The sequence below is a fragment of the Lissotriton helveticus genome, chromosome 12 (assembly GCF_964261635.1).
Source record: "Lissotriton helveticus chromosome 12, aLisHel1.1, whole genome shotgun sequence".
Lineage (NCBI taxonomy): Eukaryota > Metazoa > Chordata > Amphibia > Caudata > Salamandridae > Lissotriton > Lissotriton helveticus.
Window position 1 is genome coordinate 776,376,337 of NC_136073.1, and position 14,837 is coordinate 776,391,173.

Below are 14,837 nucleotides of genomic sequence, written 5' to 3' on the forward strand. Positions count from 1 at the left end.
CCCTCGCATTCCCGCCCCTCCACCAGGCTCTCCCGCCCCCATCCGGCTTCCCTCCGGCCTCTCTCCCCGTGAGCTCCTCGCTCACATTCCCGCCCCCCCCACCAGGCTCTCCCGCCCCCATCCGGCTTCCCTCCGGCCATTTGCCACACTCCTTGCCTCTGCCGCAAAGGACTCCTCCCCCCGTCACTCTCCAAAACAGCTTTGTGCAACGTCTGTATCCATTATTGGGATATGTTGGCGCTCGTAATTGCTTATTGGCCTTTACTAGGACAGTGAATATTTGTATTATATGGGGGGTCTTTTGCCGTTTGCCAGAGAGTCACTACACTCTACCTCACTCACGGATCGATCTTCACTCACCAAAAATGCCATGCAGAAGTACAGTGTTACATGGATATGTTGCCTGGGCACGTTCTATTCTGTGCACTGATACATTGCTATAAGAGAACACAGATGTACGGAAACATACGTGATTGCTCGGCTTGTTCAGTTTGTCGGGCGCTATTCTGTTTCCTGGGGAAGACGGGACCAGATCCCGGTCATCTGGTGTGTGATAGCGGCCGATATAGCGCTTGTCGCCTGACGGTGACATAGCACTACTGACAGCACCGCCGGCGCCCAGACTGACAGCTATCAGCATAGGTTCCCTCCCGCCCCCAGCCAGTCCAAAGATAATTTTAATTATCTATGATGCAGTAGGACGAACATCGCTCTAAGCCCCAGAAACCTATTATTGAACTTAATCAACCTCGGAGTAGCAAGGCAGGCAATCTGCTGATGGGCCTGTGGTGTGTAGGCCCTTTGATGGGCCGCTTTTGTGCCCGTCTCAGTCTCCACTGCAAATGACACATCATCAAGGCTGTTAAAGCCTCTACATACATCTAAGCACCTTGACGGCGATGCTAGTTACTGATACATAAATAAGTATATCGGGTTATATATTTTTTGTGATTACTGTGTAATTTGAGGTCTCACGCCTTCATCCTCACAACACCACACACCATCGGAATACACACACCCTCCCCCTCACACCACCTCACACACACTCACCCTCACACACAATTACACTCAAAGACCCTTACACACCCTCAATAACATTCTCAAAAATCACACACACTAACACTCACACACCCTATCAGCATCACACATCATATCACAATCAATCACCCTTTTCAAACACTCACACTCTCTCACATTACACAAATGTCAGAAAAAGACGTTAATATTTCACTTCTGTTCTTTTATTTTCCTCACAATAAAATACACTGAGCATAATCTTCACAAAAGGTATTTACAACAGTTTAAGCTATTGCCATTATAAATTACAATAACTTTTATTTAAGTATTAATTATTTAAAAAATGTCAACCATTGTTATTTGTAATATCAATACATCTAAGTCACGTAAATACAAAACCTTTGCAATACAAATACTACGAGTGTCACATTTGCAAAAGTTAAAAGTATTGGCATTGTAAATGACAAAACTATTATTTTCGCAATTTTCAAAACCAACACAAATATAAAATGTGTCATTTACAAAACCAATAGCTCCAACTTTCCTACTGCGAAACCTATTGGCAACGCCAGTGCTCGTTTCACTTTTCACTGCTATCCAGTCATTTCCCATTATTCCCGTTTCTAGTTCTATTTTCCAACATACTTTTTCTATTTGATACTTAACAGCCTTCATTGTTCTATCTTGAGCACTGCTCTCTGCTGCCTGCCATCACACTGTCTCTTTGAAACCATCTATCCCAAATATACTCCATACATGGCCACTACATCTGTTCACCTACCTGCAGGATGAGAAGAAACAGGAAGTAGGTGTTGGCAACTTCCTGGAATTGCTCAAAGAGGTTGATGGGCAAGAAGGTGATGACATTGTACTTCGATGTCTTGATACAGTTGCTCTAAAGGATAAAGAGAGGGAAATGATTTGCACATAGTCACTTTGCTCTTAAAGACACTGACAAGAGAAAAATGTGCCCGTGAAGCTATTGTGGATCAGAGACACAATTGTAATATATCTTAAGGATCAAGGCATCTGCTGCAGAATCTAGGTCTATCTAGCAAATGTAAAGGTATCAATTCTGGTTTAATATCTTAAGACAGTTATTGCACTTGTTAGAGACATCGGAGTGTAATCGTTTGTAACAAAGCTAAGAGAATTGATGTGTTAAAAGTTTGAATTTTATAAAAGATAATTGGGTTAAATTGTTTTGCAGAGATCATGGTATATAAACACAGTTTACAAGTTACAATCCAAATAAAACCGTTCAGGGAGTGGTACGATTGCATGCAGCCTTTTGCAGCAGACTAAGTCCCTGTATGTTTAAACTTGGATTTGTTTCATGATAAAGAAAATATATTTTTCTGTGATGCTTGCTCTTCCCACAACGGAAAACAAACAAAAATTACTACTTTTACCATTACGCAATGTGCATGACACAGGAGATGCACAGGAAATGAAAGGAAACAGTTAAAAAGTGATAAACTTCAGCAATAATGTGATGTATGAATAACAGATGGACTGTTTTAAAATTACTAACACTATATGGCAAAAAGCAAGTCCCAGAGAGCTCTTTCTTTGTGGTAAATGGGAGATGGCAAGCTGTGGAAACTTTGCCTTAGCCCATCTTTAACAAAACTAAAAGCATTGGCATACAAGGGATGTCTATTTCCTGATGTGTTTCCTAAATGTCATGCATTAACTAGACACCAAGAACTGGCCGGGAAATTGGCAAGACGGCAGCTTCGCTGGTGATCCATTAAAAAAATGAATCGGGTCAGACTACTACATAGTGTGTATTCAGGACATTCTTCGTCCTGTGTCGAGTTCCTGTGACCCCCTGACCGGCTATTCAGTTCTGTCGGATGCAGAGTGGATAATGGGGGTTGGGTTTGGCCTTTTGCCTTTAGCAATCGGGCTTGCTTACATACTATACATGGCCTGTGTGTATGAACAGCAGACTCTGAGGCTCCAACAAGTTACCCAAGGGCAGAGCCCACATAATATTAGGGTCAAAGGTAGAGCCCAGTAGACATGACAAAGAGCTGTTGAGGGGAGAGCCTGTCCAAAAGGATGTCAATGTAATCAGAGTATGCTTTGGACGGCCAAATCTTGAGCCCAATACACTCTTGCAAACAGCTGGCGAGAGAGAAGGTCCTGCATCGAGAGTCTATGAGGTACACATTGAATGTTGAGCTTGGAGGTTCTAGAGAGAATTTCAAAGGTTTTAAGGTCTTGGTAGCAATTTTTGGTACAAGACACAATCATGAAAGCTGTGGACTGCTCAGATGTTGCTATCCTTTTATGGACAGACCATATTAACATTGGCTTAAATTTTCTATAAACTTCAATGGTGAGAAGGGAATATTCTCACTGAGAGAACAAGCTTGGAAAAGGGGCGGTTCTACAGAATTTAATTTATGTAGAAATGTATTTTAGGGAGGAAAATTGACAAACAATGTATTAAAGGATGTTTTGCTGCTAATAACATGAAGGAGGGAAGAGAGCTTATAGATGCGAATGAAAAAAACTTTTTGTATTGGTACAGAAAAAACAAAGGGTCCTTTTCAAAACAAGTTTTGAGAAAGGTTTCATTTTTTCAGGGTATACGTAGTTAATTAGGACGGCATCTGGAAGCGGTAGTTCTAGCAAATTGTCAGAAATAAGAAGTGGTCGTACTTAGCTGAATTTGCATATTCAAAATGTAAATATATAATTACTCAATGGATGATGCTAAAATACAAAAATGTCTGAATCTTTTCGAATCTGTGCTAAGGCTGAAGCTGGGCGGCATACCCAATGTTCTTGGATAACATAGGATTTATTGCAGGTTGACAGCATCAACAGTTTCTTCGTTTTTTCTAAACACTTACTGAGATATTGAAGTGGGTACATCGAAACAGATTAAAATGGAGTCCGGACTTTGGAATACAACTATATACCTTTCTGAGGAAAACGATTTGAAACGGTTTTGCCTTGAGGAAACTTGAATTGAATTTGTGATTTTACTGGATACCTACACTTCCAGTTATGTTACCAATGTGTGGTTGTACAGTTAGGTACCTGTGTTAGGTTTTTACAGCTTGCATCAGGAAGCCAGAGACACAAGTGGGATTATAGAAAAGTAGTTTACATTTTGCATATGAGGATTTTGCTTCCACTGAACTCGTTCTTGGTTCTAAGATGGTGAACAGATCTTAGTCACCAGCACTTTTTCCTGACTGCAGAGAAGCTTAACCAACGTAGTTACAGCACGTCTTCAAACTTCAAAAAAGAAGGCCCTAAAAGTCTTGCTAACACCCTGAACGTCAGTTTGATAACACTGGCCAAGTATGGGAAAGTTATGTAGAATAGTTTAAAATGTAATAATAAAGATAACATATGCCTAGCCTTTAACAACCTTATGTTTCATGTATATATTTCTCTTTCCTATTTGTGCCAAGTTTGAGCATTGTGTTGTTAACGTATTGATGATCAAGATTATATTCCAAGTCAGATCTATTGATACCTTGTGTATTGAATGCGTACATTTTAGTGTTTTAATACAATTTGCATTAAGAAGAAAACAAAATAGGTAGATAAAGTTATGTGACTTCCTAAAACAACCGTATTTGTATGGATACTAGGAAAGGCTCGATAAAGTTCAGCTTCTGGGAATCACTCCATGCGCTGCAAATATTGTGCCAACGAACAAAGAAAACTTTGTAGAATGATGCGGCAAACAGTCTTTAAGCAAAGGGCAGGCCCACAACCTTTGACAAGAGAATGTTCAGCCTCTGTGGGGCAGAATGTTTTTATAGTGGTAGGAACAACTTTTCTAAGATGCTCCAAATAATCTTTTAACACCAAGACAGGAAAACGTAACTAAAAATAGAAAATAGGGCAATACAGTTTTTTTCCTAGTCCTTTGAAGTATTGACATACTTCTCTTAACACCAAATAGATAATGTTGGTCATTGAAAGTGATAATGACCTGTGAAATGCCTTTTGGCTTAAATTTAAAACACCCATGGAGCTAAAGAAAGCATAGACATACATAGTAGAGGAACTCAAGAGGCAGACAGATTCAGTAAATTAGATGAGGTTGAGTAATCTGACTTGCGTTTCGGATGGAGAGTCCTGCCTGCTAGGCAGTCTCCCATGTGGTTACCATGTGGTTACGTTGCTATCTGGTAAACCACCATTGATAAAACCATACAGGAGCAGTTAATATTATTGCGGTCTGGCTTGATTTACCTTGTTGATCCATTTGGGCTCAGAGAGGTTGGTGTATAACAAATGAAATATTCCATTGTCTTGTCACTTAAAATCATACAAACAAATAATGAAAAAAAGAACTCCAGGTGAAAAAGTTGTGTGCAAAAAAGTTAGTGTCAAAAGGAACTACTAATACCTAAACATTGTTAGGAAATTGCACTGCGACAGACTTAACAGTTTTCTCATTCCGTTTCTCCTACAAGGGTTAAGGATTCCGTTAATAAACTGAACCGCAAAAGCCCATATTTTGGTTAGCGGGTGCCTCAGACATAGTACTACTCCTTCCTGTCTTGTGGAGACTTTGTAGTCTCTAAACGAGGACAGTATTATTGTATTGGAGGAATTGTCTAAGCAAGGGCACAGGAAAAATAAACGCTAAAAATCTAATGCCTGCAGCATTCACATTTGAAATTCCACCCTATCCACTATGTTCTGAATTAATTGATGTCCAGTAACAAAAATCTTTCAAAATTAAACCCAACATAGTGGGTTAACGGTGCCTTCAAATAATCCTGAGATGTACGTTTCTTAAATGGAGGCCGAGCACAGAGCTATATGAAAAGTGTTTGATTTAAACAATCTTCTAAAAATGACCCTCTGGATCTCCAATCCCCTAAGAGAAGCTGAACGGTCATTAGCAGCATCACACGGCATTTAATTTCAACGACCAGGTGACTGAGTAGAACTCATCAGCCCTTCCAAAGAATTTGTACTCAAACCAAGCAACAAAAATAATATGTTATAAGAGCCTCATCTGCTGCCAAGGAAATAATTTATATCCAAATGCTAATCAAACACAAATGTGGGATAGACCATGGCAAATTAGAATATCCTTTGAACTGTACAAAAGTTCTTATCCAGATATTAATGTAAGGTACTTGCAAATGTAAGTGGCCTGTACAGTGGGAAAAGTGAAGTTTGGCTACTACCGCATGAAAGATGGCAGCTGTAGAAAGAGAGGGAAGATTCTCCAATAGATTTACAAGATTGCATATGGTTGCTCTACATTTGCATCTGATCAATGTTATATGCCTCATGTGTGACAAGGAGGATGACACCCAGACACCAAGGGATCACAACCCTCTGTGTATAGGCAGAATGACAAAGGTGCCAAAATGGTCCTACTTTAGAACCTTAAACGTGTGTAGGTGGGCACAACTAGTAGGCACTAACTTTCAGCTGCATCCATTTGCTACAAAGCAGGTGTCCAATCATGGCTAAAACAGTACTGTTAATGCCACACTAATTCAATTTATTCCACTAGTTCTCCCAATCTACCCAGTTGAAGACTGGGGAACAAATCAATTAAAGAGGTATACAGGACAGGCCACTTTGCTTAATACACTGATGGACGGTTAAATGACAATACAGAACGGTCTCAGTTTGAGGACATCTGCTGTATGTATGATTGAGGCACAAGAATAATTTTAATTACCAACTCTGATTTGCTAACACCATATTCATAGTAAAGGTCTTGCCACTGAAATCAAGAATAGCAATAAATATATAGTCCATATAATTGGCTTTGTCATTTGTTAATGTTCTCTTTTTTAATGGGGCAAAGAAGATAGCCTCTCCATGATTGTGGGATTGAGGTAACAGCACAAATGTATGTATGAAGAGGGAAAATGAAGGGACCCTAAAAATGTGTTACCTTTCTACGTACACCCCCTAGTATCCATTTGGGCCTGGAATCAAGTATGATTTCATATTGCCCAATAAACCAGCCATTCGCATGAAGGTAAGGGGTGGCGGAAGGACATCTCCTGTCCCTACAAATTGTCATGTGGAGCCACATAGTTTCAAAATATGACATTTTAATATATTTAAGGGCAAGCCATTGGCAAAGGCAACCACTGCCCTAGGATATGAAAGATATTAAGGACTACTAAACACAATAGGCTTTCAATAATCCCTATTATACTAGTGGTTTGATACAAAGATAAATCAACTTTACAGAACATTTCCTCTTCTCTTGTTTAGGCTTCCAAGGGACTTTTGATTTAGTTTAAAGTCATAATCCCCTAGTAAATCATAATTATTTTTTTGCTTGATATATACCTGGATGGGTAACTGGATGCCACTTCTTTCTCAGGCCCCCACATCTTCCCCTATTACACTCTAAATATTAATCTGCAGGAACTGCCATGGGCGGGTTGAAATTGCTAGTCAGTACTTTCTTTAAAAGATGGAAATAGTTAGAAGATCCATCAATAATTTATTTATCAGGTTTAGCTCACTACATTTTCTTGTAAATTACTTATCTAAAGCCTCAGTATTTGACTAGAGGATAAGGTAATATTCCTCACCACAACTCCGATCAGTGGTAAAGAGGTCGACAACGCCGACTCAAGCAAATCTTAGCACATACTGTAGCTTGGCCAATAAAGACCAAAAGATCCACAACAAAAGGGTCTCCTGAGATTAGGTCTCTGGGAATCCTATAGTGTTAAACTTACTAAGTTAACCTCCGTTGTCAAGGATCAATCATCATTCATTTATTAAACATAAAAATCCCAAATATTTTGCTTTGGCATTACCACATAGGGGAACTTGAGTGTATGTGCTAAGAGAGTATGGAACCAGTATGAAGGACGCAAGGTATTCGTGTATAGGAGTGATGCCACCCCCACCCCTCCCGAACAGGACTAATCCTAGGTGCTAAAAGATGCAAAAACAAACTTTAAATGAACACTAAAACAATCCCTCACTTGGAAACTTGCACATTACTATTAGGGCTCGTTTATAATTAGTTGCATTATAGGGCTCTTCTTGCTCACGTGTAAATAAGGTCTCACCTGGAATACGGTCCAGTGTCCGCTTGCTCAAATTTACCAGATTAATTGGTGGAAGCTGATTTTTCACCAGAATAAAGATATAACAATATTTAGTCTTACCATTGCCATGAAAACTATTCTACAGTTCTAAAGTTTCAGATTAAATGGGCCCTTGTAGATGCCGATGTAACAGTGGTGAACTCCACTTCATACGAGTGTAAATTATCAGCAATGAATAAGACAATATTAGAAGAGGTTAGATAAACTAAGACAGGAAATGTGTTTATTATTTTTAGAATGAAAGTGTTCAAAACCACATCATTAGTTAATTGGGTATACTTTAACATTCTCAACCTAAGAAGAACCTCGTTGATACATTATAGATAAAAGTGAATACAAAATATGCAATAGACAATATACCTAACAATGATTTTAATGTTGTATTCCCTTCTAAGATGTAATTTTGGGCCAAAGATGCCGCGTTGAAAGGAAGTCCAAGTTGTCAGACACACAGTTATATTTTCATTTTTATGATTAACTCGTACCTTGCCCCTATTTTATGTCAGCTTTCTCTGCAAGTTATGGTTTGAGGAATAATCATGTCAGTCAGTTTAGGGATGCTTTAGTTATATTGTGAAGAATCTTTGTCATCCCTTTAAAGGGACACTCATGGGTTCCAAAACCTTTAATGTTGACAACTGTACACTATATGCTGATGGACAGTGGGGATGTATCCTGTGAGGTTTCATTTGATTGAATTTGTTTAACTTCTACCAGATCCGATTTATTATCGAGGTCGAGTTCTAGTTACTGGAAGGCACGAGGCAGTTATTAGCTTTAAACTAACACCCTCAGTCAGATCATACATGGCAACTCTGTCTAGCCTTGTACTACTGCTATTGGAACAACTATAATGCTTTTCTTTAGTTCTCAGAGGAGGGGCTGTGGGTGAAGGAGGAATTTTCTTCATAAAGATTGTAAATCGTTTTGTGACTTATAAATATAATCTTTCAAAAAAGAAGGGAAATAGTTTTTAATAGTGGCTGTGTTTTTAGATACATTCGCAAGTTAAATAATATTAAAGTTGTTTTCAGGTAAATCAGTACCCCACCTCTCAGCCCAGGTTTCAGGTTTCTGTGACATAACTACCAAAGCGTCCTACTGCTCACTTCCACTGGCTACAGGTTCATTCTATGGACCTTTTATGTAACCCTACTCAAAAAAGGGTGGCACCCAACTTAGAGCAACTGCCCTCAATCCTAAATTATATATTATAATAGAGAGTTGCTAGAATCTCTGCTAACTTTATAAGGATAGGCAAAAAAAAGCAGCTGAACCTCATTTTGCCCTTTCAGAAACAGACGGCTAAATATCAAATACTTTCTTGCTAACAGAACTAACATGGCAATATTATAACCAGCATTTCAAGGTTTGTCAATTGCCATTTTTATCACAGCAACATCTTCTGCAGAACACATTTCTTTCGTAATGGAGATTTATAAAAGTGGGACAAGTCCCCAAAGCAGTTGGTAAACTATTCATTTGCTCAGTGCTGGAAAGGAGGTTTGGAGGGTGCTATGGCTCCTCCACAAACAGACGTTTTTGGCTCGTTGAGTCTGAATTTTTAAGATTCACAAAGAGTGGACTATGCACAATTTCCCTTAGAACTGAAAAACCAGTGGTGTTGCTCTCATGGTCAGAAAAAGACAGGTTCCTGAAAAGGATTATTTGGCGCCCCCTCCTTTCAAAAATGTCTTATCAAGGTTATTGATCTTATGCCAACAGGTTGCTTATAGGCTAGAGGTAATATCCACTTGTATAATTCATTCAGTGTTACAATATTTCCTGGATGGGCCCTTTTGTGGAAATTCTTCCTAATGATCTCTTTTTGACAGCCTTGGTCTCCAACTAGCATTGAAAGAGATACAGCACGACAATCTAGTTACAGCTATGGTTGGTAATTTTCATAAATAATCCATAATAGTGGATTTGGCAACAAGGTCTGTGCTGCTTTCTATATACTTCATGAAAAATAAAGGTTACTGAATACGGTTTAAATGATAGATCTAACACGGCAATACTAAACTAATGTGACTGCACGGGAAACGAGTTAAAAATACTCTATAGAAATGTGTTTATTAACATATTTTACTGAGGCCAAATTTTGCTGAAGACTCATTTTAAGTTAACATGGATGCGGTTTTTATCATGTTCATTTCACCTCTGCTCATTCCCACTCCCATCTCGTCCCCATGCACGTCTTCTCTCCCTACATGATCCGCAGAACTGAATTAAAATGATACCATAATACTGTTGTTTTCCTAAACGTGCATGCATTGTGAATAAACTTTCTCGTGTTCATAATGTTGCAAACTACTTAAGCTCTTTTCTGCTGTAGTTCCGTTGCTGGGTTAGAACTCTTTTACTGGTGTACAGACCATTATTTAGAAATGTTGCATCCAAGTTGAACTTTCCATGACAACAGGCACCAAAGATGCTCAAAGTTTACTTAGAAATGGGTTAGTGTTAAAGGGTTTAAGATTACAACGGACACACTGGCAATATTGGTTACTTTTAATCATACCATCATAAAACTGCAGCTTTCTCTAATTTTGTATGCAAGAATTGTGTATAAGTGAACCGTATTTTATGGGTGAGCCAGATGACTTTCCTATTTCTACTAAGGACTCTGTCTATTTTATTTTAGAAAAGATTTTTAGGATGCTCCTCTAAGGATGCTGCCCTATTTCCTATTGATGTTGCTGTCTACTTAGGACTTAAATATTTTTTATTTCTGATTACATGCTTAGAAAATGAGACTTCTAGACATTTAACTTCAATTCTGTAGCATTTTATTTTGAGATTTATTAATAAAACTCTAACTTGTAATTGATGAAGAACTAAATTAAGTGGTCCTAGTTAATTATTTGCAACTCTGCTCAATTAATGCTGGCGTGTTCGATGTTCACACAGAATCAACTCCGAAGCTAAACAGCCAAAGTTACATTTTGGTGCTTTGAATTTTGGAGTGTCCTGAAAATTGGGGTTTGGAGTTCCGCTTCCTCGTTATTAAACATGCGCCATTCCTTAAAAGGCTCTGGTTAGTTTGGTGCACATTAACAACACAACTACTAAGGAGAGAAGCTTTGCTGAAAGTGGAGGTAAAATGCTTATGACATTACAAGATGTAGGACAGACTCACATGCTAACACTTCGCAAAGTGCCTATTATGCCACTCCAACAGCCATGTGCACTTTTGATCAAATGTAGCTGGGACATGTGGAACAATCAAAGAAGGGTTTGGTGCTTCCTCTTGTGCTTGGCATTGATTACAGCATTAGCTATATCACCCCTTTGGGTGCCTCTGCTCAAAAGGGGTCTCCAATTTTCGATTCCTTTGCTCAGGAATGATAAGGGAAGGTTACATTGATTAGTCAAGTTTCAGAGCCTCAATGAATGGACAGTGAGTGGCCAAATCAGCTCCAAGTTCAAAACATAATGCAACGCGATACAGACCAATGTACCTGCAGTACAGGCCACTTACTCACCTTACCCTCTATCCTCATCTTTTTCCTCACTTTTAGTGAACACTGGGACATGCACCATGTGCTACCTTTATCGAAAGTGGAGCAGTGGACCACTCTCAACACTACGTTACATACATGCTCACCTCATTTCCCAACTTTCTGGCAAAATGGGAGTGTACGGCAGTGTTGAACAACAGGAAGCAGAAGCTAGAAGTATTCACACAATAGCAAATGTGTGGAAGGAGTAAGTCAGAGACGAAAATCTGGCTTCCTTAGGTAAGAGGAGAAAAAAGGAATCTCTCTACAATGAAAGCACAATAGTCGGAGTTTTTAGGCCGTGTCATCAAATAGTGGTTGGCAAACAAGTGTAGAAAAAGGTTTTTGAACAGTTTTTTAAAAGTGCATTCCCCTGGGATCAATGCTTCTGGTACCTTAGAAATAAAGTATTGACATTTTAGTTCTGGCATGACAGCGCAGCTGTTGCCACAACCTGTCAGATAAAAAAAAAAGCTTTCAGGAGTACTACAGAGAAAAACTGTAGCTCTGCCCCGATGTTTCTTTTGAGTAGAGTTTTCAATTTTTTAAAAGCTGTGTACTTACTTCTACAGAAAGAGTGCTTATCTTCCAATCCATCAGGGTTGGCAAAGCACGGATACTCACCAATGAGGGTCTCAAGGTGCCGGGGGGAGGGGGGGGGTGTAGGAAGGCTGCTGGTCCGTCTGTGCTATGGTGTTCAGTCGAAGAACCAGGTCTTGAGGTCCTTCCTGAATTGGGTCAGTGACCGGGATTGTCTGAGGTGGGTAGGCAGGGTGTTCCAGGTCTTGGTGGCTAAGTAGGAGAAGGAGAAGAATCTTCCTTCGATTCTTGTCTTGTGGATGTGAGGGATGGTGGCCAGGGCCAGCTGGGCGAAGCGGCGGTGTCTGATGGGGACGTGGAATGAGAGGCGGTGGTTCAGGTATGCTGGTCCCGTGTTGTGGAGGGCTTTGTAGGAGTTCATTAGAAGCTTTAAGGTGATCCTTTTGTTGAATGGAAGCCAGTGGAGTTCTCTGAATCGTTCGGAGATGTGGCTGGGGCGTGGGATGTCAAGGACAAGTCTGGCTGCCAGACATGTCCAAGCAAATGTGATCATGTGGATTTCACGCTGCTTGAGGCAGGCTTCTTTATCCAGTAAAGCTATTGTGTTTGACCTTTTAGGCACACACATGCTAGTGTGATGGACCGAAATTAACCTCGGAGGTCCCACAAATGTCACTACGATTCTTCTAAACAAAATCTCCTACATAATCATGGTGTCTGTTCTTCTCTGGTTGCCAGTTGTCAAAGCTTCTTCTCAACCCAGCAGGACGTTCTTGGCTACGGTGGCAAGCCAATGTCTAAGGCTATAAGCTCAATGTTGGGTCTGTCTTATTTATTGTGAAACGGTTATGTTAAAATCAATAGGTATTTAAGGGTGGATTATTATTACTATATTAAAATCTGCAAAGAGGTATCTTCTTACATGGAATCTTACATTTTTCAGTGGTAGGCAAGGGTTTGAGTGTTGGTTACACCCTTTTACAAAGTCGAAGGATAGAAGATTTGCACTGTGATAATCCTTATTAGACCATCATATGAGACCTAGTATTTTGCTCTGTCCACTGTAATGTTACTACACTTCTAGTTTTCTGCCCTTAAACCGGATGCTTGCCTTGTTAGAAAACTTACATTCAATTGAGTAGGCCAGAGTTGATTATGGTGACAAGCCAATGATAAGTAGTATTACTTGATTCAATGATAAATGATGTTTCTAAAGCCAAAGGTTTGATATCGTTCCTCCAAAGGTTATGATTAAGGCAGTAGGCTTGGCTTATTTATTTTGAAAAGCATAGGTTAGAGTCAATGAACCTTTAATGGGGGATTCTTATTACACTGTGTTACAGGCAGTAGAAGGTGTTTTGTTACATGAAATCTCACGGGTTACCAAAGGAGTCAAGGGTTTTGGTGTTTGTCATCCTGTGTGACAAACACTGGGGGTAGAAGATTTTCACTCATAATCCTTGTTAGGCCCCGTTGTGACAGGTTATATATTGTTTTGCCAACTGTAACTTTGTGCATAATGGTAATGTTATAACTTTATGCATGATGGTTGCCATAATATGCGCACTTCAATATACGTGTTAGGTATGGTGTCAACCTAATGGTAAAGGTTAAAGGCTTAATTGGATCATGGGAAAAGTTGTGTTGGATTTCATAGGTTTGATCTGTTAAAAGTGTTTTAAAGGCAATAGGTATTTAACAGTAGCTTGCTATTGCATTGTGGTCAAACACTATTGGCAGGTATTTTGTAACAGATTACATTTGTAATAAGTGTTTTGGTGTTGGGGACATACTCGACCAAACCATGTAGATAGAAGCTTTGCAATTTATGAATCCTTAATAGGTTTTCTTGGGGGGATTTCTATATGGTTTTGACAAAATACGCCTAATTGATTTATTGCAAAACACACATGCTAAAACCAATAAGCCTTTTAACAGTGGATAATTACTGCACTATGTCGGCAGACATTTTTTTTTCTTACACAAAATCTCACAGATTACATTTGTAGGCAAGGGTTTTGGGTTAATTACTCCCTCTGATAACAGTATGGCATGTAAGCTTTGAACTAATATAATTCTTCCTAGAATCTCGTCGGAAGGTTAACACTCTTACTTGTCTAACAACAAAAATATCTCACTTGAAGGTCAGATGAACAGCTATGTAATCCACCTTGTTTATAATATAGAATAACTCCTTTAACACAGGTCAATGTCATCTGAGGGTCACCAGAGTAGGTTGTACAGCCTAGTAAGGTTGGCATAAGCCCTTTAGGCTAAAAACAGGAGTGGTTGCTGGAATGGAATTTTATTAAACAAGTTATAATGTTTTGTCCATAATGGAAATAATTTAAAAGCTTCAAGCATTATTGTTAACGGGTCATTTCAGCTTCTCAAGCAAGGTCATCACTCATCCTCTATGCGCTCCTGCATGGATGTTACATTAAGCCGTCCAAAACCATGCAGGAAGTCATTGATCCATAACAGACATGAGATCTGGAGTGTGGCTGTGATGAGTCTTGGGAAGCATTTTGGGAACATTGTGTTGTGAATCACTAATGAAAACATTAGAATACATAAGTAAATTGGCGTATAAGTTTAGGAGGTTAGAATCTTCAAGTGTATGCCATTTCAGGTTCGCCCTAAACTTTTATTAACCCCTTGCGAGCGCACGTCGGCCAACGGCTGTCGC

General features: G+C 39.4%; 1 protein-coding gene across 1 annotated transcript in view; it reads right to left on the minus strand.

The window, feature by feature from the left end:
- The window catches only part of ATP8B2 (ATPase phospholipid transporting 8B2), a 446,999-nt gene that overhangs the window by 320,011 nt on the left and 112,151 nt on the right, over positions 1–14,837 (minus strand). The window contains exon 4 of the mRNA XM_078669640.1: positions 1,799–1,912. Coding sequence (XP_078525766.1) covers positions 1,799–1,912 — 114 coding nt within the window. The remainder of the gene's footprint in view (positions 1–1,798; positions 1,913–14,837) is intronic.